The sequence below is a fragment of the Camelina sativa genome, chromosome 8, assembly GCF_030686135.1.
Source record: "Camelina sativa cultivar CO46 ecotype springtype chromosome 8, ASM3068613v1".
NCBI classification, from domain to species: Eukaryota; Viridiplantae; Streptophyta; class Magnoliopsida; order Brassicales; family Brassicaceae; genus Camelina; species Camelina sativa.
Genome location: NC_141887.1, coordinates 22,286,476 through 22,314,176, shown reverse-complemented (window position 1 = coordinate 22,314,176; position 27,701 = coordinate 22,286,476). Strand labels below are relative to the sequence as shown.

The 27,701-nt window shown below is 40.1% G+C and overlaps 2 protein-coding genes and 3 pseudogenes across 3 annotated transcripts; all 5 read left to right on the top strand.

Moving 5' to 3' along the window:
* The first annotated feature begins 10,764 nt into the window (after positions 1 to 10,764).
* LOC109126047 (putative lipid-binding protein AIR1B pseudogene) lies at positions 10,765 to 11,438 on the top strand (annotated as a pseudogene). The gene has a single exon (XR_015563099.1). The product of XR_015563099.1 is annotated as a putative lipid-binding protein AIR1B pseudogene (transcript).
* A 793-nt stretch (positions 11,439 to 12,231) lies between these two features.
* LOC104707546 (lipid transfer protein EARLI 1 pseudogene) lies at positions 12,232 to 12,945 on the top strand (annotated as a pseudogene).
* A 6,286-nt stretch (positions 12,946 to 19,231) lies between these two features.
* Positions 19,232 to 20,218, top strand: LOC147940319 (uncharacterized). The gene has a single exon (XM_087461261.1). It carries the CDS (start codon positions 19,232 to 19,234, stop codon positions 20,216 to 20,218), a length of 987 nt encoding a protein of 328 aa, XP_087317387.1.
* A 1,691-nt stretch (positions 20,219 to 21,909) lies between these two features.
* On the top strand, positions 21,910 to 22,707 carry LOC147940318 (uncharacterized). The gene is made up of 2 exons (XM_087461260.1): positions 21,910 to 22,281; positions 22,360 to 22,707. The coding sequence occupies exons 1-2, from the start codon at positions 21,910 to 21,912 to the stop codon at positions 22,705 to 22,707; spliced, it is 720 nt and encodes a 239-aa protein (XP_087317386.1).
* A 642-nt stretch (positions 22,708 to 23,349) lies between these two features.
* Positions 23,350 to 24,062, top strand: LOC104707545 (lipid transfer protein EARLI 1 pseudogene; annotated as a pseudogene).
* Positions 24,063 to 27,701: the final 3,639 nt, after the last annotated feature.

Below are 27,701 nucleotides of genomic sequence, written 5' to 3'. Positions count from 1 at the left end.
TGATGAACAGCGTATTCCAGGATTTTCTGGATGAGTTTGTCATCATCTTCATCAATGACATCCTGGTGTATTCCAATAGTCCTGAGGAGCATGAGATCCATCTGAGAGCAGTTCTGAAGAAGTTGTAAGAGCATAAGCTTTTCGCTAAGCTGAGCAAATGCAGTTTCTGGCAGAGGGAGATGGGTTTCTTGGGTCATGTTGTTTATGCAGCAGGAGTTTCTGTGGATCCAGAGAAGATTCAGGCCATCAGGATTGGCCTAGACCGCAGAATGCCACGGAGATCAGGAGTTTTCTTGGTTTGGCAGGGTACTACAGGAAGTTTGTGAGGGGTTTTGCGATTATGGCAAAGCCGATGACTAAGCTGACAGGGACGGATCTTTTCGGAGCAGGATAAGCCATATGTAGTGTATACAGATGCTTCCAGAGTTGGTATGGGGTGTGTGCTGATGCAGGAGGGGAAGGTTATTGCCTATGCTTCACGGCATTTGCGGAAGCATGAGGGCAACTACCCTACCCATGACTTGGAAATGGCAGCTGTAGTTTTCGCTTTGAAGATTTGGATCTTATCTTTATGGCGGAAAGGTACAGGTGTTCACAGATCATAAGAGCCTGAAGTATATCTTCACTCAGCCTGAACTGAATTTGAGGCAGAGGTGGTGGATGGAGTTGGTGGCAGATTATGATCTGGATATAGCTTATCACCCTGGTAAAGCTAACTTGGTAACAGACGCTCTGAGCAGGAAGCGGGCGACTTCTGCTCAAGAGCAGGATATGGATTCTCTAGTGAGTGAGATTAGTACTTTGAGGTTATGTGTTGTTTCACAAGAGACATTAGGACTGGAGGCAGTTGACAGAGCGGATCTTCTGAGTAGAGTGCGGTTGGCTCAGGAATGTGATGAGGGGCTGATAAATACCTCTAGAATTGAGGGTTCCGAGTATCAGGTCTCTTCTAATGGGACTATCCTAGTGCATGGTCAGGTTTGTGTGCCCAAGGATGAGGGTTTGAGGCAGGAGATTCTGAGAGAGGCTCATTCGAACAAGTTCTCTGTTCATCCTGGAGCGACCAAGATGTACCGTGACCTCAAACGGTATTATCACTAGGTCAGGATGTAGAGGGATATCGCTAGTTGGGTTTCGAGGTGTGATACTTTCTAGCTAGTGAAGGCTGAGCATAAGGTGCCGAGAGGCCTATTGCAGAGTTTACCCATTCCAGAGTGAAAGTGGGATATGATTACTATGGACTTTGTATTTGGGTTGCATGTGTTGCGGACTACGGATGCTATCTGGGTGATTGTGGATCGTCTGACCAAGTCTGCACATTTTCTGGCCATTAAGAAGACTGATGGAGCAGCAGTTTTGGCTAAGAAATATGTGAGGGAGATTATGAGGTTGCATGATGTGCCTGTGAGCATAATGTCAGACAGGGATTCCAAGTTCACTTCAGCGTTTTGGAGAGCGTTTCAGGCAGAGTTGGGCACTAAGGTGCATATGAGTACAGCGTACCATCCTTAGACAGATGGACAGTCAAAGAGGACGATTCAGACTCTGGAGGATTTGTTAAGGATGTGTGTGCTGGATTGGGGTGGTCACTGGGTGCATCACCTGAACCTGGTAGAGTTTGCTTACAACAACAACTATCAGTCGAGTATTAGTATGGCTACTTATGAGGCGTTGTATGGGAGGCCATGTCGCACACCTTTATGCTGGACTTAGGTGGGGGAGAAGAGCATATTGGATGCGAGTTTTGTTCAGGATCGGCAGAGCAGTTATGCTGACCAAAGGAGAAAGGACATTGAGTTCCAGGTGGGTGATAGAGTGTATCCCAAGATGGCCATGTTGCAGTGTCCGAACAGATCATTGACTGAGACTAAGTTGAGTCCGAGGTACATGGGTCCTTTCAGGATTGTGGAGCGAGTGGGAATGGTCGCATACAGGTTGGAGGTGCCTGAGATTATGCGTGCGTTCCACAAGATCTTCCATGTGTCGATGCTGAGGAAGTGTCTTCACAAGGATGACGATGTATTAGCTAAGATTTTTCTGCAGATATTTAGCCCAACATGACCCTTGAAGCGAGACCAGTGAGGGTACTCGAGAGGCGGATGAAGGAACTTTGATAGAAGAAGATTCCTTTGATGAGAGTCCAGTGGGACTGTGATGGTGTGTTAGGGAGTGATACAAGACTCGGTGGTGAGACTTGTACCAGAAAGAGATGATGGCTTCACAAGCTAGCGGTCGCTTCTCTCTTGTGAAGGAAAGATGGTCGATGATGTAGATCTGACACGATGGCGGTCGCTTCTCTCTTGTAGGATCGGTAAAGGGAAGTGTTGGCGGAGCAAAGTACACCACATAGATGTGATTGGTCTCTGATACAGTACACGAACTTAGCCTTGTGGAATCTCACACACAAGACAAAGAACAAGCTTATTCTCTTGAGAACACTTAAAGAGAAGAAGTAAGAAAATTCAGCGTTTTATTAATATCAAAAGGTCAAAAATCGTACAACTGCTGCAGGGGGACTTTATAAGAGTCTTTCAGCTAGCCCTAAGGCCGAAAATAAATGCAAAATAATGCAACAAAGGAAAGCAAATAAAATGAAACACAAAACCATTGTTTTTGGAAAGTAAATAACTAATTAAAGAAAATACTAAAGTAGACTTGATCTCTCTTGATGAGCATGCCTTCTAGCCATTGTTGGGGTTGGTGGAACCTGTAAGGATCGGAAATATTGAATAGGACTTATCTGGATGCGATCTAGGCCCAATAGATGTTCTCTGAACCACTTCTTGTACTACTCGATGAACTACTTCAGGAGTCTTGTCTTGTATTTGTTTGTTGGCTTGTTTCTTGAAGTAGGGGTCTTCCTGGAGTTCCTCTAAATTATCTTGATCAGTTTCTTGATGCTCATCCATGTCCTCTATGTCTTGGTCTTGATCTTCACTATCTTGATCGCTTTAGGAGGTGTAGCTTGTATCAGACGTCTCTTGCAGCTCCAATGTCTTCTCTTGGCTTCTTGAAGTTCCTTGACCTGCCAAAAGAGGTTTCATACCTGGGGAACTGGTTTGATCAAGGCTCATTTGGGTGAAGTCTTCAGCAAGCTCTTCCTCAACAATATGATCATATATGTTGTGGCGGCATGATGGTGGTACAGACCAGTGGACGTCCTTCAGCTCTAGGGAGCTTACGATGTCTTGAACGGCTAGGTTAAACGTCATCCTTTGTTTAGCCTTTGATCGTGTCATAGGGCCTTCTCGTACTTCTGGTACAGGATGTGGTACAGGATCTGGTTCAATGGTATGGTTGGTAGGATCGATGTCCGCATCATTCCCTCCCTCTTCAGAAGGTTTTTTCCTCAAAACTGAATCTCCTGGGTCATAAGCAGACAAGTCAGCTACATTAAAAGTGTGAGAAATTTTTACCTCCTTTGGTAGCTCCAAACGGTAGGCGTTTTCATTGATCTTTTCAAGAACTTTAAATGGACCATCGCCTCTTGGTGATAACTTAAAGGCTCGTTGTGTTGGAAATCTCTCAGGCCTCATATGCAACCAGACCCAATCTCCTGGTTTGAACAACATCTCCTTTCTTCCCCGATCAGCCTTGCATTTGTTGTCGGCATTCTTCTTTTCCAAATTTGCTTTGGCTTTGTCATGCAAATTCTTGATGATTTCTCCTCTTCTTAGCCCATCTTGGCAAACCTGTTCTATCTGAGGCAAGGGTGCTAAATCTAATGGAGACAAAGGGTTAATTCCATAGACTATCTCAAAAGGAGATAGTTTTGTAGCCGAGTGGACACCACGATTATAAGCAAACTCAATAAAAGGAATGCAATCAACCCATGTTGCCATATTTTTACCAAGAGTGGCTCTAAGTAAAGTAGAGAGAGTTCGGTTTACCACTTCAGTTTGTCCATCCGTTTAGGGATGACAAGTTGTAGAGAATAGAAGCTTGGTACCTAACTTTCTCTAAAGTGTCTTCCAAAAGTGACTCAAGAACTTGGTGTCACGATCGGAGACTATTGTTCTTGGAATTCCATGGAGGCGCGCCACTTCCTTGAAGTACAAATTTGCGGTTTGAGTCGCATCATTGGTCTTCTCACATGGGATGAAGTGTGCCATCTTGGAGAATCGGTCCACGACAACAAATATTGAATCCTTGTGTTTAACCTTTGGCAATCCTAAGACAAAATCCATAGAAATATCTACCCAAGGGGCGTTAGGAATAGGTAATGGTAAGTAAAGACCATGAGAATGTAACCTGGATTTTGCTTTGTGACAAACAATGCATCGAGCACAAAATCTGTCAACGTCTTTCTTGAGATGGGGCCAAAAGAAGTGTTCCATTACCACGACCAAGGTCTTGTCGACACTAAAGTGACCCATCAAACCTCCACCATGTGCCTCGGTAAGTATCAATTCTCGCATGGAACCTTGAGGAATACACAACCGCTTGTCTCGAAATAGGAACCCATCTTGTAGATAGAATGCTTGATATGCTCCTTTGCCATACTCCTTGTAGCACTCTCCTAATTCTGGATCATCTTTGTACAACTCCTTGATATGCTCAAAACCCATTACTTTAGCATCCATAGTAGCTATAAGACCATGCCTCCTTGACAAAGCATCAGCAACCACATTCTCTTTGCCTTTCTTATACTTTATCACGTATGGGAACGTCTCAATGAACTCCAACCACTTCGCATATCTCCTATTGAGTGAAGTCTGACCCTTGAGGTGCTTGAGTGTTTCATGATCGGTGTGAATGATGAATTCCTTGGATAACAAGTAGTGTTGCCACGTTTCTAGTGCTCGAACTAAGACATAAAGCTCCTTATCGTAGGTCGGATAGTTCAACGTAGCTCCACTTAACTTCTCACTGAAGAAAGCCACGGGTCTTTTTATCTGATGTAGTACAGCTCCAATTCCCAAGCCTGATGCATCACACTCTACTTTGAACATAACTTCAAAATCTAGGAGGGCTAAGACCGGTGCTTGTGTGAGCCTCTCTTTCAACGTGTTGAAAGACTGTTCTTGAGCTTCTCCCCATGATAAAGGCACGTTTTTCTTGATCACGGCAGTCATTGGTGCAGCCAGCCACTGTACTAAAATCCCTGACAAACCTCCTGTAGAAGCTTGCGAGGCCATGAAAGTTGCGAACGTGTCAAATCGAAGTTGGAGTAGGCCATTCTCTTATTGCCTTAATCTTCTCCTCATCCACCTGTAGGCCTGTTTACTCCCTACAAAACCTAAGAATACACACTTATCAGTACAAAAGGAGCATTTCTTTAGGTTAGCATAAAGGCCTTCCTTCCGAAGCGTTTTCAAAATTAACCCTAGATGTTTAATGTGATCAGAATGGCACTTACTATAAATAAGTATGTCATCAAAATAAACAACAACAAATTTACCAATAAATGACCTTAGAACTTGGTTCATTAGTCGCATGAAGGTGCTTGGGGCGTTGGTTAACCCAAATGGCATGACAAGCCACTCATAGAGACCTTGCTTGGTTTTAAATGCGGTTTTCCACTCGTCGCCTTCCCTCAATCGGACCTGGTGATAGCCGCTCCTCAAGTCAATTTTGGAGAAGACGATTGCACCACTTAACTCGTCCAACATGTCATCTAGCCTCGGGATAGGATGTCGATATTTGATGGTGATGTTGTTGATTGCTCGACAGTCTACACACATCCTCCATGTGCCATCCTTCTTTGGAACCAAGAGAACTGGTACCGCACACCGGCTGAGGCTCTCTCTGATGTACCCTTTGTCCATGAGTTCACGCACTTGCTTCTCTAGCTCTTTAGATTCCTCTGGATTCATTATGTAAGCTGGTTTGTTAGGTAGAGCAGATCCTGGTACAAGATCGATCTGATGTTCAATGCCATGAATAGGGGGTAATCCTGGGGGTATCTCTTCCGGAGACACGTCTTTGTATTGATCTAGGACAACTTGTACTTCAGCGGGTAGTTCAATCTCACTTGTACCTGTACTTAAACATTCTTTAAACAACATTAGTAGCACGGTGCCTTGGGCACTCATGGTTTTACAAATTTCATTGGATCTCAAATAAAGGTTAGAAGTCCTTACCTCAACCTCTTTGTTCATGTGTTTTTGCAACTCATGAACTTCAGAAGGACTTAAAGGGGCATGGTTGAACTTACGTTCATTGTGCGTGAAAGTGTAATAGTTTGTTCGGCCGTCGTGAGTTGTAGCTCGATCAAACTGCCATGGTCTTCCAAGAAGAAGATGTCCGGACCTCATTGGAACTACATCACAAATGACTTGATCCTGGTATTTCCCGACGCTGAATGATACAGTAACTTGTTCAACAATTTTCAGCTCGCTGTCATCGTTAAGCCACCTAAGTTTGTATGGCCTCAGATGCTTTGTTTTCTGAAGACCTAACCTGTCCACCATATACTTGCTAGCAACATTAGTACAAGAACCTCCATCAATAATCAAATTACATACGTTGTTCTTGATTGTGCATCGAGTGTGGAATATATTTTCCCATTGTACTTTCTACTCGGGGTCGACAAGTACACTTAGCAAACGCTGGATCAAAAGGAGTTCTCCTACGTCGGGATACTCCATGTTATTCTCCGGATCAGTCTGGCACTCATCTTGCTCATCTTGAGAATCATAGTCTCCACTAGGTGTGACAATCATCACCCTTTGGTTCAGACATTCTCTCGCCATGTGTCCCCTGCCTTGACATTTAAAACAAGTAATGTCACGGGTAAGAGATTGACTAGTGTTAGGTAACTTACCTGGTTCGGGTTTAGAGGTTTTAGGTGCCTCACTAGACTTGTTCTTGAACCTAGAGTCGTTGTCTACGGTTTTGCCTTTGTCCATGCTCCGGCTGTTGCTTGCATTCCAAGGCGTTTTGTTTCTAGTACGATTCCTTAAAGACATCTTACGCTGGATTTACTGCTCCACTTGTACAGGTTTGTGAAGTAGTTCATGTAGGATGCTGTAGTTCGATGTCTCCACCTTTCGGGCTATACGCTCTTATAATCCATCAATGAATTGAGCCATTAGGGACTCGCTCAATTCTTCTAGCTCCAAAGAGTTCATGAGCTTCTCAAACTCCTCAAAATACTCATCCATAGTCCTTGTTCCCTGAGACAATTTTCTAAAACGTTTTTGTAAGTCTCGTTGATAATGATCAGGGACATACCTCAACCTCAAGAGGTACTTCATATCTCCCCAACTGTTGATGGTAGCAAACCACTGCCTCCTTATATCAGCTACCGTCCTATCCCACCATGACAAGGCATTGTCGGTGAGCTGCGCCGATGCGAGGACTACTTTTCGAGCTTCTCCATAGCCATAACATTGGAATATGTATTCCATACGTCTCTCCCAGTCCATGTAAACCTCCGGATTAGACTTTCCTGCAAAAGTAAGAGGTATTAGTTTGACATCTCGGTTTTGTTCTCGTGGTTCTACCTCTCGAGCGCGGTTCTGCATCAAAGGATCTTCTCTCCGCTGATGTTGACGCCGTAATGGATCTGGTGGTGGATCAATATCATCGTCATCCATGTGAAGGGATTCTTCCTCCTCGTTGCGGACATTCCTACGTTCCGGGACTGGTCCATCATCAACCCTCGGCTGAGGTTGCTCCAAACAGCCTATCCTATCGCCAAGCCCTCTCAACTGCTCTGTGAGGGTTCTCATCATTTGCATCATGGCGTCTTGGGGTATTTGTGCGTTTTCTCCCATAGTGAGTGTCTAGAACGGATCTGCGCTTAGACAAAAACAACAAAGGATCAACGTACCACATAAATTGAAAGGAAATCCCAAAGAAAAAAATAAAAATAAACTTTTTTTTTTTAAATGTGAGATGAACTAGTACAACAGCTAATATAGAGATTGAAACAGACGACTTAAGGAAACAAACTGCAATAATTTTTTTTTTTTGATTTAAGGTTTGCAAATAAAACTAAACAACCTAGAGACAAGGCTGCGACGAACTAAAGTGCTTAATATATATTTTTTTTGTTAAATAAAATAAAAGCTACAAATCAAATGAGAGTAAATGGAAGAGATAAACCTGGCAAGGGAACAATGTGAACTGTGCTCTGATACCAGATGATACAAGACTCGGTGGTGAGACTTGTACCGGATAGAGATGATGGCTTCACAAGCTAGCGATCGCTTCTCTCTTGTGAAGGAAAGATGGTCGATGATGTAGATTTGACACGATGGCGGTCACTTCTCTCGTGTGGGATCGGTAAAGGGAAGTGTTGGCGGAGCGAAGTACACCACAGAGATGTGATTGGTCTCTGATACAGTACACGAACTTAGCCTTGTGGAATCTCACACACGAGACAAAGAACAAGCTTATTCTCTTAAGAACACTTAAAGAAAAGAAGTAAGAAAATTCAGTGTTTTATTAATATCAAAAGGTCAAAAAATCATACAACTGCTGCAGGGGGACTTTATAAGAGTCCTTCAGCTAGCCCTAAGGCCGAAAATAAATGCAACAAAGGAAAGCAAATAAAATGAAACACAAAACCATTGCTTTTGGAAAGTAAATAAACTAATTAAAGAAAATACTAAAGTAGACTTGATCTCTCTTGATGAGCACACCTTCTAGCCGTTGTTGGGGTTGGTGGAACCTACAAGGATCGAAAAGATTGAATAGGACTTACCTGGATGCGATCTAGGCCCAATGTCTTGTCTTGTATTTGTTTGTTGGCTTGTTTCTTGAAGTAGGGGTCTTCCTGGAGTTCCTCTAGAGTATCTTGATCAGTCTCTTGATGCTCATCCATGTCCTCTATGTCTTGGTCTTGATCTTCACTATCTTGATCGCTTTCGGAGGTGTAGCTTGTATCAGACGTCTCTTGCAGCTCCAATGTCTTCTCTTGGCTTCTTGAAGTTCCTTGACCTGCCAAAAGAGGTTTCATACCTGGGGAACTGGTTTGATCAAGGCTCATTTGGGTGAAGGCTTCAGCAAGCTCTTCCTCGGCAATGTGATCATATATGTTGTGGCGGCACGATGGTGGTACAGACCAGTTGACGTCCTTCAGCTCTAGGGAGCTTAGGATGTCTTGAACGGCTAGGTTAAACCTCATCCTTAACTGTTTAGCCTTTGATCGTGTCATAGGGCCTTCTCGTACTTCTGGTACAGGATGTGGTACAGGATCTGGTTCAATGGTATGGTTGGTAGGATCGATGTCCGCATCAAGGAGACTTGGGAGCCAGAGGCGAGGATGAAGGCAAGGTTCAAGAAGTGGTTTGAGAAGCAGGTCGAGGCCTGAGCTTGCCTAACCTTGGTCCCAATGTCGTGGTGGTTCTCCCTCCAAATTCCCATCTTCCATGGTCACCATGGCCGTGGCTTTGATGAAACAAATCAATTAATTAGGGTTTTGTTTTCAAAAACAAAAAAATGAATTGAATGAGATTTTATGCAATGGTTAAGAGTTACCGTTATCTTTAACAGGGAGATTCGAGATCCCGACAAATTCTTTAAAGAAATTGTCCACCGGAGACTCAACGTCAAAATCTCTAGTAAAGTTAATAACTAACAACGAAAAAGATTATACTGGTTTACAAAGTAATAAAATAATATTTTGATCTTATTTAATTATTTAACAGATTCAATTTATTGTTTCAGAAATCTTTAAAACAATAACAAACTATTTAATTCGCTAAAATTTAATTTTATTATACAAAATTCCCTACGTAAACAATACTGTATTCATATCAAAATCTACTCTATAAAGACAATTTATAAAAAAAAAAATAATAATAAAAAAGAGAGAATTTACCTCATTCCTCTCTTTTGGGTTTTACACATATTGCTCAGATTCAACATTCATCCCAATGTTTGCAAATTCGGATCTAATCAAACCTATACAAAAAAGAGAATTTTAATCTATAAATAAAAACTTTGACAATATACATATACATAATCTAATTGTAAATTTGGTTCATTAAGTTAATATATACTAAAATATTATACCAATAACTACAATGGTGTTAATATTAACACCAATCACTATTGTAAGTTTTGTATATTAAGATGTCTATTGCATCAATTTTTGATACTGTATCACGGATAAATATAGGTTTTGTTGGGGTTTCTTTTAGTTTTTACCGAATTTATAATTAATGAATTTTGATAATGTACCCAAACCAAAATAGTCGTACTAACTACATGTCAAACTCCGTGTATGAACCTAAGTAAATTAAATATATAACATTATAAAATATATATAATAAATAATTGTTTATTATTATTTTGTAACTATTTAAATTTATCTAAATATTTTCCGCACTATACAACATGGATCAGTATCTAGTTGTACAAGTATCACCATAGTGTTATAATCCGAATTTAAACAAAACACTGAGCTGAGCATATGTAAGTTTGAGGCTCTAAACCAAGAAAATACACATATCGGAACAGAACCACTCATAACAAACATTTTTTTTTGTTGTTAAAAATCATAACATTTTCATTGTCTATTCTATATTAATGTAAAAGAATACCAAATGTTGGGTCAACATCGATATATGAACTTTATCTGTAAGCAGAATAAGCAAAAATAAACAACCGAACAAGAAAACCTAACTGGATTATTTATATCTATCATGTCTCTGCATTCTAGGAATTTTTCGACCGATTAGTATATGTACAAATTAACTAGACGAGCTCATTTTTAATTAACTTTATGTAGTTTATAAAGTAAACGAACATTTATATGTAGTCACTATAAATAACTGATTTAAATCACTTATTTAGAATCAAACCAATGAACATTTCAAACACTATAAATACCATTCATCTCCCTTCATTTATATATATGCTACATAACTCAAAGTAACTCACTAACATATAGAAAGATTTGGAAACACAAGATCGGGATGACAATGGCTCCAAAGAACTCAACTACCCTTGCTTTATTCCTTGTGAGCAATATTCTCTTCCTCAACCTTATCATTACCCCGGTTTCCGCAGACAGTACTTGCCCAAGAGACGCTCTCAAACTCTCGACATGCGCAAATGTTCTCAACCTCATCAACTTGAATCTCGGTGCACCAGTAATGAGACCTTGTTGCTCTATTCTCTTTGGTCTAATTGATCTTGATGTTGCGCTTTGCTTTTGCACTGCACTTAAGCTTAGCATTCTTGGCATCACCATCGACACTCCTATTCACCTTAACTTGGCCCTTGACGCCTGTGGACGAACCCTTCCCGATGGATTTCGCTGCCCAACATAGTTACAATGTATTCATATTTTCTATGTATGTTTTCGATCTGGTTTTGTGACTTTTGTCTAACATCCAAATTCATGCCTAAGAATTTCACGAATAAGATTAAGACTTTTATGATGATGAGATAAAAAATATAATAATTCAAAACATGATGTTATATATATTTGTTCAAAGAGAAAAAGTTATATAAATGGAAATACTGTTTTTAAAGGAAAATGTCAATATCACATAATACTCTGGACGGTACTTATAGCTTAATTGTCTGAATCGAACTCACTACCCAAGTGTTTCTAACAGCATTTAATTAAAGAACATAATAACATAGTAGCATAATAAAAAATATAAATTACAAAATATAATGAACAACCCTATAAAAGAATCGGTAATTTAAAACATATGTTAAATATACTGCAAATAATTTAAAGTATCATTTATATACTGGTTGCCAAATAAATTAACTGTCAACTGATTTTAAAATGTTAACTATGATATTTCACAGTAAATAATTGACAGTTTAAAAATGTTAATGATACAGAACAATTATGCATACAAGTTTTTATAATCCAAACGAGAAGGATAAAGCCAATAAAATTGTGAAAGCCAGACTTTTTCTGGTCAGAAAAAAATCCAAATTACTAATTTACAAACAAAATCGCCAGCTAAATCACATATATGCATCGATTCTTATTTAAAGCTTGTTTTGGTAACAATGTTCAATTTTGATTACAAAATGTGCAAAATCCATAAAATCTTTATACGCCAATTCATTTTTGTTTTTTTGAACAACTACGCCAATTCATTTGATGCGAAATTATACAACCACCACCCACGTACCCCCATGATTGAAATGAAATATATATCTTTACCACATAGGAAAACAAAGATCCATTGACTACTGTTACTTAAATGTACATTCCTTTGATAATTCCTCAAAATTATATAGTAATGACAGCTTTAATTAACAGACCAGCCCCTTACAATCCTAATATAAATAGATGATCAATCTCTTCATTTATCTTCACCACTCTCTTTAGCAACACTTCTTTCTTTAGAACTTCTTATCTAAAATAGAAATATATACTTCGAGAGATGGCTTCAAAAATGTCAGCCTCCCTTGTCATTTTTCTCACATTTAACATCCTCTTCTTCACGTTGACCACCGCGTGTGGTGGTGGCTGCAGTCCAGTCCCTAAACCCAAGCCTAAGCCAAAGCCTACTCCTAGCCATTCCTCCACTGGAAGCTGCCCAAGAGACACTCTCAAGCTCGGTGTTTGCGCCAATGTCCTCAAGGATCTTCTCAAAATCGAGTTAGGCACACCACCAGTCAAGCCTTGCTGCTCGCTCCTCAACGGTTTGGTTGATCTTGAGGCCGCAGCTTGTCTCTGCACAGCCCTAAAGGCTAATGTTTTAGGCATTAATCTTAATGTTCCTATCTCTCTTAGCCTTCTTCTCAATGTTTGTGGCAAGAAGGTCCCTTCTGGCTTTGTATGTGCTTAATTGATTCTCTATCCAATATCCACCCTTTGATTGGTTATAATGTTTTTATCTTTTTTTGTTGTTTTTTTTTTATCTCTGATTAAGATTCTTTGAATTCTCCTATTTTCAGTTGTTAATTGAATAAATGTTGATTCTACTTGTTTTGATGTATCCATAGCAAATCAATTTGTTCATTCATATTATTAAAGTTAATAATCAGCCTATTGTTTCCGCTTTTATCCTTAAAGAATCATGTGATCCAAAGAGCATGCTGACCTAATATATCTATCTAAATACATCAATTAGATTAATGTAACCCTGGAATTTTAATTTTATGAGAATTAACAATTATATAGCGACATCTTGTTAAATTTTCATCCATTACGTCTGATGGATTGGATAATTGAGCGGAATAGCCACGAAAATGCTCTAATTTCTACGTGATTAACCTGTGGCTAAGTAGCCATGAAATTAAGTAGCTAAGTAACAATATAATATAGCGACATCTAGTAGGCATTTTCTATTTTACTTTAGTAGCTAATTCGTGACCAGCTTATGTTAGTCACGATTTTTTGTGGCAAAAGCGTGACTATGCGTTTGCAAACTCATAGTTTTAAGATGAGGATCTTTGGCTCTATCATCTAAGTCTCTTATATTAAAAAATATAATAAATATATCCATATTCCTTCAATACTAATATATATCTTAAAACTAAAATGATTGTATACAAAAAATATAGATTAACTGATTAATCCATCAATGACCAAATTGTTTAAGGTTCGATTCATAGAAAATCAACAGTTAACTAACAAATCCCTCCGGTGAAAAGCTAGCCAAAGACATCCCAAAGCTTCCCACAAAGTCTCGTGTTGATCAGAAATTAGACAAGACCACAATCTCAGTTACAATCTTCGATGGTCCCAACTCGCGTCTGAGAAAACGTGTCTCATGAAACTTTGACAACGATTTGATATGTCGAAACTGTTTCTTCACAAACCCTAACATTCTGCTCCTTCACAAACCCTAACATTCTGCTCCTTCTAATTCTCTCTAAGATCAAGCTTTGTTGATCTCTTTCTCTTCTCTTTCACACCAAATCGACCAAGGCTCTCTCTCTCTTTCTCTCAGACTCCAGTGTCGACAATCCACAAAAAGCAGAAGGAGGCGTCACTTTTAGAAAGACTACTAGGGCTGTTGGTTTAATTAGATCAAACAAGAATTTAATTAAACCGAAATAAATTAAAATCCACTCCTTTGGTTTAATCAATACAACCCAAAATATAATCCTGGAACTTGGATGTTACAATTCTCCCCCACCAACAAGGATTCGTCCTCGAATCCCGCAACACCGTCTGTCCGTTAATGACCTTTGTGCAACCATCACCATGGCCGCAAAATCCTCCGACCGGACTAAACAAGGTCAGCCATGGTTTCTCCATGCAACTGTCGCATAGACCCGCACACTCCCGTGACCTAATGGTCCCCAAAACTCTGACCCCACTGGTCAGCACAACCCAAAACTCGATATCACTCCCGACCTCCGAGGTCTACATCCAATCACTATGTTCATATCCATGTCCTAGACATTCTTTGCTCCCTCACTCATACATTCTCAGGTCGCAACCTTCGAACTGCACCGCCAGCTCTCTCAGACCGTCGTCCCCGAGCCATACCGTCTCAGTCTTTGATCTTCACCCTCGAGACCTTGGTACCAGGAAAACTACTTATCCCATCCAGAGAACTAATCATCCTCTAGGAGAACTAATCATCTCCTCTTCCGCTCTCATAGTCGCAACCCCTCAAGCATGCGGTACACCAGGGGAACTAATCATCCCTTCAGGAGAACTAATAATCTCCTCTGGAGAACTACTCATCTCTCCAGGAGAACTAATCATCTCCCCGTGAGCAAACAAGTCATAACGTCTAAAAGCATCTCCTGACCAGAACTACCTCATGTGGTTTGCGTAAAACATCGCAATGTCCTACCAACCACCATATTCCCTCACCGAAATATCACCACCACCATCGCAATATGGTCATTTCGGTCAGAGCAAAACCTGTTGTCACACTCCCAGCATCCGCTGGACCTCCAGCAACAACAATAAGCACACCGGCCACACCCTCAAGCCCCCACCTGACCAGCATGCGAATTACTAACTTGCTAAACAGTGGCACTCCAGCCATCCTGGACAAAGTATGTCTCCATCTTAACTTCTTGGAAATCCATGTCCAACACATTTACTTTCACAAATCACCGCCAACAGTACTTCCCGATACCGGCGTGATCCCCCACTTTCCAACAACTTGTCAATAGCCAACTGCAATTCCCACATAGAAGCTAAAAACACTACACGACTAACAACACACAAAATAACTTACCATAGAATCTCATTGAAGGCTCGAAGAGGATGATACTAGGACTCCATACCTCATGCAAATTGACTAAATACTCATAATCAATTCCATCACACAACATCATGCATCAAAGAACAGGAAAATAATTCAACCAATTAAATTTCTTAAACCGCTCTAAACCATCCTTAACCCACCCTAGAACCGTAAGGGCTCTGATACCAAAGTGAAACAGCGCGACCCATTTTTTTAAATAATAATAATATATTTAAATACCCCATAATATTTAATTACAACCCAAACAATAAACCAACAACAAATTAACATGCACAGCGGAAGACAAACCAAACCAACTCCAATTTAATATAAAACAATACCAATCATAACCAATATAAACCAGCAACCTAGCATACTTCTAACATGGTTCCAACAACAAAATAACATAAACACAACACAACAACCGAAACCCTAGATCATCCTCCTCTTCATCGCCATGATTCCACGCTACACATGTATTACCTTCACCACAAACACAATGAGATGCATGAGTATTACCAGAAATACCCAGTGAGGCGATCCTCCCATCTACAAGCTATACACACAAGCAAATCAAGAGTACAACCACAAATAAAACATAACAAACTAGTCATTGAACAGATCACCCAATAACACATTCACCACACCTACACATCATCACACACAACAAGTCACACAACCCAATCGCTTAGATAAGCTCATGGTCCCGCACTCACCTTAACAAGCTGATTCTAACAACAAATATTGCCAGGAGAGACTCTCCTCGTGTCTCAAACATTCCAGAAACGTCCTACAACAAGTCACACAACCAAAAGCAAACTGAACAGAAATATCAGAAAAGAACAGTCTCAAAGCAGAAACCCTAAAATAAAAATCAACCGTTAAGTAACAAATCCCTCCGGTGGAAAGCTAGCCCAAGACATCAAAAAGCTTGCCACAAAATATCGTGCCGATCAGAAACCAGAAAAGACCACGATCTCAACTACAATCCCTGATGGTCCCAACTCGCGACAGAGAAAACATGTCTCACGAAACTTTGACAACAATTTGATATGTCAAAACTGTTTCTTCACAAACCCTAACGATTCTGCTCCTTCTCCTTCTTTCTAAGATATTTGTTGATCTCTTTCTCTTCTCCTTCACACAAAATCGACCTTCGCTCTCTCTCTCTCTTTCTCTGAGAATCCAGTGTCAACAATCCACAAAAAGGAAAGGGAGGCGTCACTTTTAGAAAGACTACTAGGGCTTTTGTTTAATTAGATTAAAGCAGAATTTAATTAAACCAAAATTAATTAAAATCCATTCTTTTGATTTAATCAACACAACCCAAAATATAATCCCGGAACACGGATGTTACAGTTTTGCATGTGGTGCGATTCTTTGATCATGACATCAAATATCGATCCTCCTTCGATCCTTTTGCGCTAATGTGGTTTATATTCTTTTTACTTGTTTTCCTTTCATGTTTTCGACTACGTTCCTCGACCATGGGTTAGAACTTATCGACCTTGTTCGAAAATTTCGCGTTTCGGGTTTGCACTTTACTAAGTACTTCGATATTCTTCGACTAAGGACATTAAAATGTTCATGCGTCTAACGCCATCATCAAATATGTCGTTCTAATGGCTATCAGTACTATCACTGTTAGTACCATCGCTGGCTTTTTGGTATTTTTGATGGTCCTTCCTCTTATTTATTTTTGCCTCGATGGTTCCTCTTCTTTGTAGTTCTAAAGAGTTTCTACTGGAAAAAAATATCTGAAACGTCGATCATCTATTCTGTTGGTTCGATGGCTCTTTTGTCCGACATTGGCCACCGAATCGTTTTTGACATATTTATATTTCTTCAAAAATCTTTTGGCTGTTCTCTTTATTTTTTCTTCTCATTCTTTCTGACTTCCTTTTAAATCTTTTCTCAAAATTTTTATTTGGGTTTTTATTTTTTAGTACGGATCACTACAAACATAGTAGCATTATCAAAAATAATTTTACTATATTAATGACAAAATAGAATCAACAACCCTACAAAAGAATGGGTAATTTAAAATATCTGTTATACTGCAAATAATTTAAAGTGTCATTTATATACTGGTTGCCAAATAAATTAATTAACTGTCAACAGATTTTTAAATGTTAACTATGATATTTCACCGTAAATTGTTGAAAGCTTTAAAATGTTAATGATATAGAACAATTATGCGGAAAAAGAAAGAGTGATAACTTTTAGCTAGAAAGAAATGATCCACCAGTTCTCTCTCACCCTCATTGGGAGATTGATGAATCCTGCGGTGCAGCGGATGGAATCATTGGTGGCTAATTTGCCAAAGATCTGGAAGCTTGAGGATAGGATGGAAGGTGCTGATTTGGGTCGGGATACTTTTCAGTTTAACTTTGAGACAGAGGAAGACCTTCAAGGTGTGTTAAGGAATGGTCCTTACCACTTCGATAATTGGATGTTATCTTTGGTTCGATGGGAACCTATTATCTCAGATACTTATCCCTCTGCCATTAGCTTTTGGGTTAAAGTATCGGGGATCCCTATGCATTTCTGGGAGATTGCTACCCTGCAACCTATTGGTAAGAAGGTGGGGATACTTCGTGATGTTGATGAGTAAAATGGTAGTCTATTGGTGACTATCAACGGTTTTTTCCATCTGCTGGTCCCGTTTAATACTGGTGATGAGGTGGTGGCCTAGCTAGAGTATGAAAAGTTGTTTGGTTATTGCACCCATTTTTTAAGGCTCACACATGATGTGAAAGTCTGTCTAGAGTTAAGTAAGAATGAGGGGGGTCGTGGTCAGGGGGACGTCGCTGAGAGGAGGGGAGGTTTGTGGAACCAACCTTTGCTAAATCCGAATGTTCAACATTTTGAGGGTGGCTGGGAAAAGCCAAGGAAATTTGCTAAGCGGTCTCTAGACTTTAATTCAGAATCTTCTCGAGACAGAAATCAACAGCAGATGCGTTTTGGTGAGAGTTCAAAGAATGGCTTTAGATATCAGACTAAGAATCAGGGAGATTTGGGTCAGCAACGGGGTTATGGGCGATATGCAGAGGCTAGAGAGGGTGCTGGTACTTCCATGGTTCACCAGTTACGTTCGCATTCCTCTAGAAAAGGGAATGGTCCTGCTTGGCCAAAACCCCTGTATCAGGCGAAACAGAAGGTTGATTCGCAGGTTAATGTTGCATAAGAATCAGTCATCCCTACGGCTGATGATTTGGTGGATCGGGAGAAGGATTCACTAATGGAGAATGTAAATGGGATGAGTGGTGGTGACATCGAGGCTGGTTTCTCGGTGAATTCTGATGACTTACTCGAAGATGGGGAGTACCAGGAGAGTGAGGCTACGGGTCAGGTTGAGGATACTGATGCTGATGATGATGGTGTTCAGACGGATATGGAGAAGGGCGTGTCGGAGTCCGCAGACGAGGCTACACAAGGTACTGTTTCTAATTCTTCTTCCTTTGTTGAGGATTTGGGGATTGTTAATCAGGCTATGAAAGATATTGAATTGGGAAATTCTAAAGTTATTAAGGTTAAGAGGTTTGGTTGCTCTGGGTCTAGGGGTGGTAGGGGGGATAAACGACATGCTGTAGCTCTTGCTTCACCGGGTAAATGGTTGTTAGCTAAAGCTTTGTTGTTGAAATCTGCAGGTGACGTGGGTAAGAATAGAGAGGCTGTCAGGCCAAATCAGAAGAACACCATCAAACAGAAGAAAGGGATGGTGGCTCTCCCGAAACCGCCGGCTCAAACGTGAAGATTATGAGTTGGAACTGTCATGGCATTGGTGCGGATCTGACAGAGAATTATTTACAGGATTTATGGAAGCAGAATAAACGAGATATTTTATTTTTGTCAGAAACAAAAAGATGTTTTTCTTATTTACAAAAGTTCCAGCATAAATTTCATTATTATCATTTGTATACGGTTGAACCTTGTGGGTCGAGTGGTGGTTAGCTATTTTTTATAATAATAATATAAAACTTGAAGTTCTTGATGCGTATGACCGGTTAATAGATGTTATAGCCTTTTTGGGATCTCAAGTCCTTTATATTTCTTTCGTATATGGTGATCCTGTGCTCGGGTGTAGACAGGAGGTTTGGGACAACTTAATTCAAATTGGCTCAAATTGGAAGGATCAATGGTTTATGATTGGTGATTTTAATGAACTAGTCGGTAATCATGAAAAATCGGAAGGTGCAATAAGACCGGCTTCATCCTTCATTCCCTTTATCTCTATAATCCGTGAGTGTGGTATGTTAGAATTTCCGTGTTATGGGGATTTACTTTCCTGGCGAGGTAATCGCTGTAATAACCAGGTGGTCCGGTGTAGGTGGGATCGCGCTCTAGGGAATGACGATTGGCATTCGCTTTTTCCTTGTTCGCAAGTGGATTATCTGGATATGATAGGTTCTGATCATCGCCCTATCTTAGTCTCTTGTGCAAGATCTGGAGGTCGGCGCTTCCGTCAATTTCGTTTTAATAAGCGTTGGATGGGGAAAGAGGGGTTTTCTACGGCCGTAGAATCGGGATGGAATCGTACCAGAAACTTTAGGATACCGGTGTTTGTGGAGAAGATCAAAAATTGTAGGAATTCTATTTCATGGTGGAGAAAGCAGAATGTTCCTAATGGCAAAACTCTTATATCTTCACTAAAGACGGCTTTAGAGGAAGCTAAAAGAGATGACTCTATTTCGCAAGCGAAAATTCAGATTATTGAGATGAAATTAAAAGATGCTTATTATGATGAGGAATTGTATTGGCAACAGAAAAGTCGTAAATTTTGGTTGCGGGTTGGAGATAAGAATACTAGTTTTTTTCATGCTTCTACTAAACAGAGGAGGGTTAGGAACAAGATTGTAGGGCTGTTTGATTCAGAGGATGTTTGGGATGAATCGAGTGTGGGTATGGAGAGGATTGCGTCAGAGTATTTCAATAGTCTTTTTGCACAACCGGATGTCTGTGGTTTTTTAGAGATGGTACAAGCGGTCAATCCTTTTGTTACAGAGCGTATGAATGGGGAGCTAACTAAGGATATCTCAGAGATCGAAGTTTGTAAGGCCTTATTTTCTATGCACCCAGAGAAGACTCTGGGACCGGATGGGATGACCGCACTTTTCTTTCAGAGGTTCTAGCCTCATCTTAAAGGGGATCTAGTTTCCCTGGTTAGGGATTTCTTTCGGACTGGTAGTTTTGATCCCAGAATTAATGACACTAATATTTGTCTGATTCCAAAGGTTGAAATGCCTAAAAGGATGGCAGAATTCAGGCCTATTAGTTTGTGTAATGTAAGTTATAAGATCATATCGAAGATTCTTTGTTTTCGGTTAAAAAAGATTCTGCCCTCGATTATTTCTGAAACACAATCGGCCTTTGTTTCTGATCGGTTAATCACATATAATATTCTGGTCGCACAAGAGATGTTTCATGGTTTACAGACCAATAGGATGTGCAGTTCAGAATTTTTTGCTTTCAAAACTGATATGAGTAAGGCCTATGACCGAGTTGAATCGTATTTTTTGAAGGCAGTCCTCATAAGGCTAGGTTTTGATTCCAGATGGATCACTTGGATAATGTGGTGTGTGAGTTCGGTATCCTACCAAGTGTTGATTGATGGTCAACCCCGTGGCTCCATATCGCCAAAACGGGGTCTGCGACAGGGGGATCCTTTATCCCCTTATCTGTTTATTCTCTGTACTGAAGTGTTGATAGCGAATATCAAAACAGCTGAGAGGGAGGAAAAGATCTCAGGTATTAAGATTGCTCGAGATTCCCCCCATATTTCTCACTTGTTGTTTGCGGATGATAGTCTGTTCTTTTGGAAAGCGGATGAAGAACAATGTTCAACGGTTATGGATATTATAGGTAACTATGGTAAAGCCTCCGACCAGGAGGTAAATTTAGATAACTCCTCATTTATGTTTGGTAAAAAAGTGTCTTCAGAGGTCAAGGACAGGGTAAAATCTGTCATTGGAATCTCGAAGGAAGGGGGTATGGGTTCCTATTTGGGAATTCCAGAGAATCTCGGCGGATCGAGAGTTCAAGTCTTCGGTTACGTTCGAGATAGGTTGAATGATCGGGTGAATGGTTGGACAGCAAATTTTTTATCTAAGGGTGGGAAGGAAGTTCTACCAAAGTTGGTGGCTTTGGCCCTTCCTACGCACGTTATGTCTTGCTTCAAACTCCCTCAAGGGTTAACAACCAAATTGACGAGTGCGATTTCAAATTTCTAGTGGAGTTCTGTTGGGAAAGATCGGGGGCTCCACTGGGTGGCTTGGGATAAAATGTGTACATATAAAGCTGAGGGAGGTTTGAGTTTTCGGGATTTGGAGACTTTTAATGACGCTTTATTGGCTAAACAGTATTGGCGTTTAATTCAGTTTCTGAATTCCTTATTTGTTCAAGTTTTTAGAGGACGATATTTCAGGAATAAACACCCGTTGATGGCAAAAAACCTTATTCTCCCTCTTTTGGGTGGAGAAGTATTTTCTCAACTAAAAGTTTAGTGGAAAAGGTGCCCGTTGGAAAATTGGGTCAAGGTTCAACATTTCGGTTTGGCGTGACCCCTGGATCCCTGGTCAACATCCTCGACCTGCAAATGGTAGGGGACGACTACTACACCCAAATCTAATGGTAAACCATTTGATTAATCCACGGACTAAAGAATGGCATTTACCTATCCTTCAGGAATATATGGATCCGGAGGATATTCAAAATAATTCTGAGTTTGCCTATTAGCAAATCTCTTAGACCAGATCGATTGGTGTGGCATTATACACAATCTGGTCGGTACTCGGTTAAGTCAGGTTATAAGGTAGCTCAAGCTATGAAGACTGAAATTGATTATGGTCCCAACTTAAATGACTTGAAGGAAAAGGCTTGGGATCTTCAGGTACCGTCTAAAATCAAACACTTTTTCTGGCAGATCGCATCGGACTCTCTTCCGGTGATGGTGCGATTAGCCTCTCGGGGAGTTAATTGTGATACGGTATGTAAGCGATGTGACTTAGAGGAAGAGTCTATTAATCATAGTTTATTTGAGTGTCCTCTTTCCCGCCATATTTGGGAGAGGATTTTTGATGGCTCAGACACGGACAAGCTCCTGTCTGGTTCGCTTTATTCAAACTTGGACTTCATATATGGCAAAAGTTTAACCCCTATGGCTTTAGGCGTTACTCATAGTTCGATACCGTGTCTGGTCTGGTTCTTATGGAAAGATAGAAATAAAAAAGTTTTCCAAGGGTTACAATCAGAGCTAATAGATATCATTAATTAGGCTTTACCTGAACAATTGTGGTGGGAGGAAGCCCAAATAGCTCCAAGTATTGATTCCGTTATGACGGATTCCTCGCATGATCCGGAGTTGTTAATTCATTGTCAAGTTGATGGTTCGTGGAAAGCTACGGAAACACATTTAGGTTTACGATGGTGGTGTGGTGATGGTGAGAATCAAACTTTGGTTATGGGCACCAGATGTCAACGTTGCAGTGCATCCCCTCTCCATTCAGAGCTAGAAGCATTGTTGTGGGCGATGGAGTGTATCCTTTCCAGAGGGATTGATTGCCGGAGGTTCGAGACAGATTTTGCAGAGTTACTTTCGATGTTGCAAGCTCCGGAGAAGTGACCGGCTTTCTCAACGCTTCTTGATGAGTTCCAGGTGCTTAGTGTCTCCTTGCCTCCTTTTACCCTTTCCAAGCCTTTCCAAGTTCCCAAGGACGACCAATGAGAAGGCTGATTGAGGAGTTTTATTTTAATTAATGTTAGATTGAAAAAAAAACAAAAAAAAAAGAACAATTATGCATACAAGTTTTTATAATCCAAACGAGAAGGATAAAGCCAATAAAACAGTGAAAGCCAGAGTTTTTCTTGTCAGAAAGTTCCAAATTACTAATTTTCAAACAAAATCGCCAGCTAAATCACATATATGACTACACATGGGACTTATGAGTAATTATTAAACACATATGATATGCATCGCTTCTTATTTAAAGCTTGTTTTGGTAACCATGTTCAATATTGAATACAAATTGTACAAATCCATAAAATCTGTATACGCCAATTCATTTGATGCGATATTATACAACCACCACCCACGTACCCCCATGACTGAAATGAAATATATATCTTTACCACATAAGAAAACAAAGATCCATTGACTACTGTTACTTAAATGTACATTCCTTTGATAATTCCTCAAAATTATATAGTAATGACAACTTTAATTAACAGACCAGCCCCTTACAATCCTAATATAAATAGATGATCAATCTCTTCATTTATCTTCACCACTCTCTTTAGCAACACTTCTTTCTTTAGAACTTCTTATCTAAAATAGAAATATATACTTCGAGAGATGGCTTCAAAAATGTCAGCCTCCCTTGTCATTTTTCTCACATTTAGCATCCTCTTCTTCACGTTGACCACCGCGTGTGGTGGTGGCTGCAGTCCAGTCCCTAAACCCAAGCCTAAGCCAAAGCCTACTCCCAGCCATTCCTCCACTGGAAGCTGCCCAATAGACACTCTCAAGCTCGGTGTTTGCGCCAATGTCCTCAAGGATCTTCTCAAAATCGAGTTAGGCACACCACCAGTCAAACCTTGCTGCTCGCTCCTCAACGGTTTGGTTGATCTTGAGGCCGCAGCTTGTCTCTGCACAGCCCTAAAGGCTAATGTTTTAGGCATTAATCTTAATGTTCCTATCTCTCTTAGCCTTCTTCTCAATGTTTGTGGCAAGAAGGTCCCTTCTGGCTTTGTATGTGCTTAATTGATTCTCTATCCAGTATCCACCCTTTGATTGGTTATAATGTTTTTATCTTTTTTTCGATGTTTTTTTTAATCTCTGATTAAGATTCTTTGAATTCTCCTATTTTCAGTTTTTAATTGAATAAATGTTGATTCTACTTGTTTTGATGTATCTATAGCAAATCAATTTGTTCATTCACATTATTAAAGTTAATAATCAGCCTATTGTTTCCGCTTTTATCCTTAAAGAATCATGTGATCCAAAGAGCATGCTGACCTAATATATCTATCTAAATACATCAATTAGATTAATGTAACCCTGGAATTTTAATTTTATGAGAATTAACAATTATATAGCGACATCTTGTTAAATTTTCATCCATTACGTCTGATGGGTTGGATAATTGAGCGGAATAGCCACGAAAATGCTCTAATTTCTACGTGATTAACTTGTGGCTAAGTAGCCATGAAATTAAGTAGCTAAGTAACAATATAATATAGCGACATCTAGTAGGCATTTTCTGTTTTACTTTAGTAGCTAATTCGTGACCAGCTTATGTTAGTCACGATTTTTTGTGGCAAAAGCGTGACTATGCGTTTGCAAACTCAAAGTTTTAAGATGAGGGTCTTTGGCTCTAGCATCTAAGTCTCTTATATTAGAATCGTACATTTTTTAACTTAGAAACCAATTATTAATAAATCTATCCATATTCCTTAAATACTAATATATAACTTAAAACTAAAATGATAGTATACAAAAAATATAGATTAACTGATTAATCCGTGACAGTAGGCCACTAAAAAAAACAGTAAAGCACGCTCCCAGACATGACTATTGAGGACACTCTCCCAACCTCACCTTCCGACGTCGGTGAACTTTTTGCTCACAGGCGTCGGGATCCAATCGTCTCTTCATCTGCTCAGTTCTTCTCTGGCCCTCTTTGTTTGCTTTATTTCAAGTCTTTTCTTCAATTTTCCCCCTTTTTTAAATTTTATCAAACCCTACTAAAAATTTCTCCCGATCCAAACTATGACCATCACATGCTCCCTCCGTGCTTCCACTCTCCGGAGAATCTCTGTTCGGAAATCTCGGGAAGCCAATCGATTCATCCCTCTCTACGGCAATCCATCGTGGATCTAGGATTTTCCCCAGTGGACTTAGATCTCATCGTCGAATTAAACCGAAGGCACCAGTTGTTCCCACCGCTCTATCACTCACCAGAGATACTTTCTTCTCTGTTTTTCCCGGGCAACTATCACAGTCTCTGCTCATCTTGGCAATCGGTTCAAAATCTAGTATTTTCCCCAGTGGACTTCGATATCAATGACGACCCCTGCCGCGGCCACCAATTATCCCCGCCGAGCACTCACTCACCGGAGAACACCCCTGCACCGCAGCAATCTCCGCTAAACTCGGGCGGCCGACAGAACCAATTCCCATGGTGCTTCTCTCTAGGGAACCTAGGGTTTTCCAAGATAGGCCCATTAGCCCAAAATCGATCTAAACTAATATGCTCTTCTCGAGATGGGGAAATTAGTAAGCCGAGGCCCTCTGTAACACTATCCATGTCGTAGCAGTGTCAAACTATGTTTGTTTGCCCGCTACTCAATGGTCGAAGACTCCATTGGAGAAAGGTAATAACATTGTTGCTCTGGCTGTTCATGATTTGTCATCGGAACCTGGCTTTAGTTGATTCTAGGGGATTGAATTTGGTCTTTAAAAGCATTCGCGTATATGGTCTTTGCTCCTTGAATGTTTCTAGCAAAAGTGGCATGTTGTATCTTGAACGCTTTATGTTCACTAACGGCTACCAACCAAGCTGGTCATCTGATGACCTTAAGCATCGCCTCCTAACCACTTCCTTCACATGAATTCAAGCTGCATCTCCTGTTGTTCCTCAGAATGATCCAAACCCTATACTTTGGATGTTAAAGCAACCCCTATCTGACTACAACAACATAGTCACCTGATTCCTTGTTGTGCTGTTACTGCGGATACCTTTCGTCCCGGTGAACACCAACACACTGAATCTTCTCTCAACGTCACAGTTTCTAATGACCATGACTACTAATCCGTCCTTTGAAGCTCTCGAGGATGGCCTCTCGATTTTCCATGATCTCACATGTGCCTTAAGGCTCCCAATCTTTTGGTCTCATAGCTCTCTTGGATATAAAATCGATGATCTCTTCTTTACTTCTTTTTGGCATTGGGGATTTCCTTTTATTGTAATGTCTCAAACTTTTTGCAATTTGCTCCTTCTCTGTACTGGCACTGTTGTTACATATTGAATGAATGAAGGCAATTGTTTGACAAAAAAAAAACTGATTAATCCATCAATGACCAAATTGATTTTGAACTGAAACTTGTGTTTTCTCAAAGAGAATTTTGCAAAGTACGCAAATGCCATTCTGTTTAAGGTTCGATTCATAGAAAATCAACCGTTAACTAACAAATCCCTCCGGTGAAAAGCTAGCAGAGACATCACAAAGCTTCCTACAAAATCTCGTGCCGATCAGAAACCAGACGAGACCACGATCTCAGTTACAATCCTCGATGGTCCCAACTCGCGTCTGAGAAAACGTGTCTTACGAAACTTTGACAACGATTTGATATGTCAAAACTGTTTCCTCACAAACCCTAAACGATTCTGCTCCTTCTACTTCTCTCTAAGATAAAGCTTTGTTGATCTCTTTCTCTTTTCCTTCACACCAAATCGACCAAGGCTCTCTCTCTCTCTCTTTCTCTCAGACTCCAGTGTCGACAATCCACAAAAAGGTGAAGGAGGCGTCACTTTTAGAAAAACTACTAGGGCTGTTGGTTTAATTAGATCAAACCAGAATTTAATTAAACCGAATTAGATTAAAATCCACTACGACAAATATGAGTATTGATAGCATATTATAATAGCACAATTTATGTAACTGCTATTAAAAGTGTAATGAGAGTTTGTCAAATATACTCATAGCATTGCACTAATGCTATGCCTAAAAATCAATAAGCGCGAACTGAAAAAACCTGATTCCGCCTTAATTTTATGAGCAAGCGCCAACACTTAGAAAATAAAAATACATTTTGGCGGTCTATGAACAAAACCATTACATTTCATAGCACTAGGAAAAAAAAGACAAAATAAAGAAGGCAAAAATAAAAGACAAAACCTTCGAGTTCTCTGTCGACTCGTTTGCTCACCATCTCCGCGGACTCCTTTGCTCGCCGTTTCCGGAGATTCCATTGCTCGCCATCTCCGTCAACGTCGAGTTCATCTTCTGCATCTCTCGCCATCTCCGCCGACTCCATTGCTCGCCATCTCGATTCGATCTGTCTCACTCTCTTAATGCGCATCAGCTCTCCTGAGATCTGATTTCAATCCAAGATTTTCAAGGTCTTCAGGTGAGTTTAAAGTGAGTCCATAGTAGCAATACACAACAGTGTGTTTTGTTGGTTGTTGTATTTGGACAATAATTACAGCTTCTTGTTAACAGGTGTGGGTTCTCAGATTGTGGGGGAAGAATACAATCACTATAGAGGTTAGACACATCTATCGATTTATTGGCCTTTTGTATCCTTTTGTAGTTGCAGTGTCTTAGTGATTGATTGTAGAAAATATGCTTAAATTGTAGTCATTGTTGCTTGTATCCTATACCGTTTGAACTGTGCTAAGGGAAACTAGGATTTTTAAGAAAAATGTTGGACAAGGCATGGGTGCATTTATGCAGGTAAGTATAATTGTTAAAAGTGTTTTGTTTATGCATTTGGACTAGTGTTGTGGTACTTATGTCTTTTTCTTATATTTTTCTCTTACATGAACTCAAGAGTTGATTCTGCATATGAGAGTGGTGCTCGATGTTTTGTTGAAGCTGTTAGTGCCAAATTAGTAG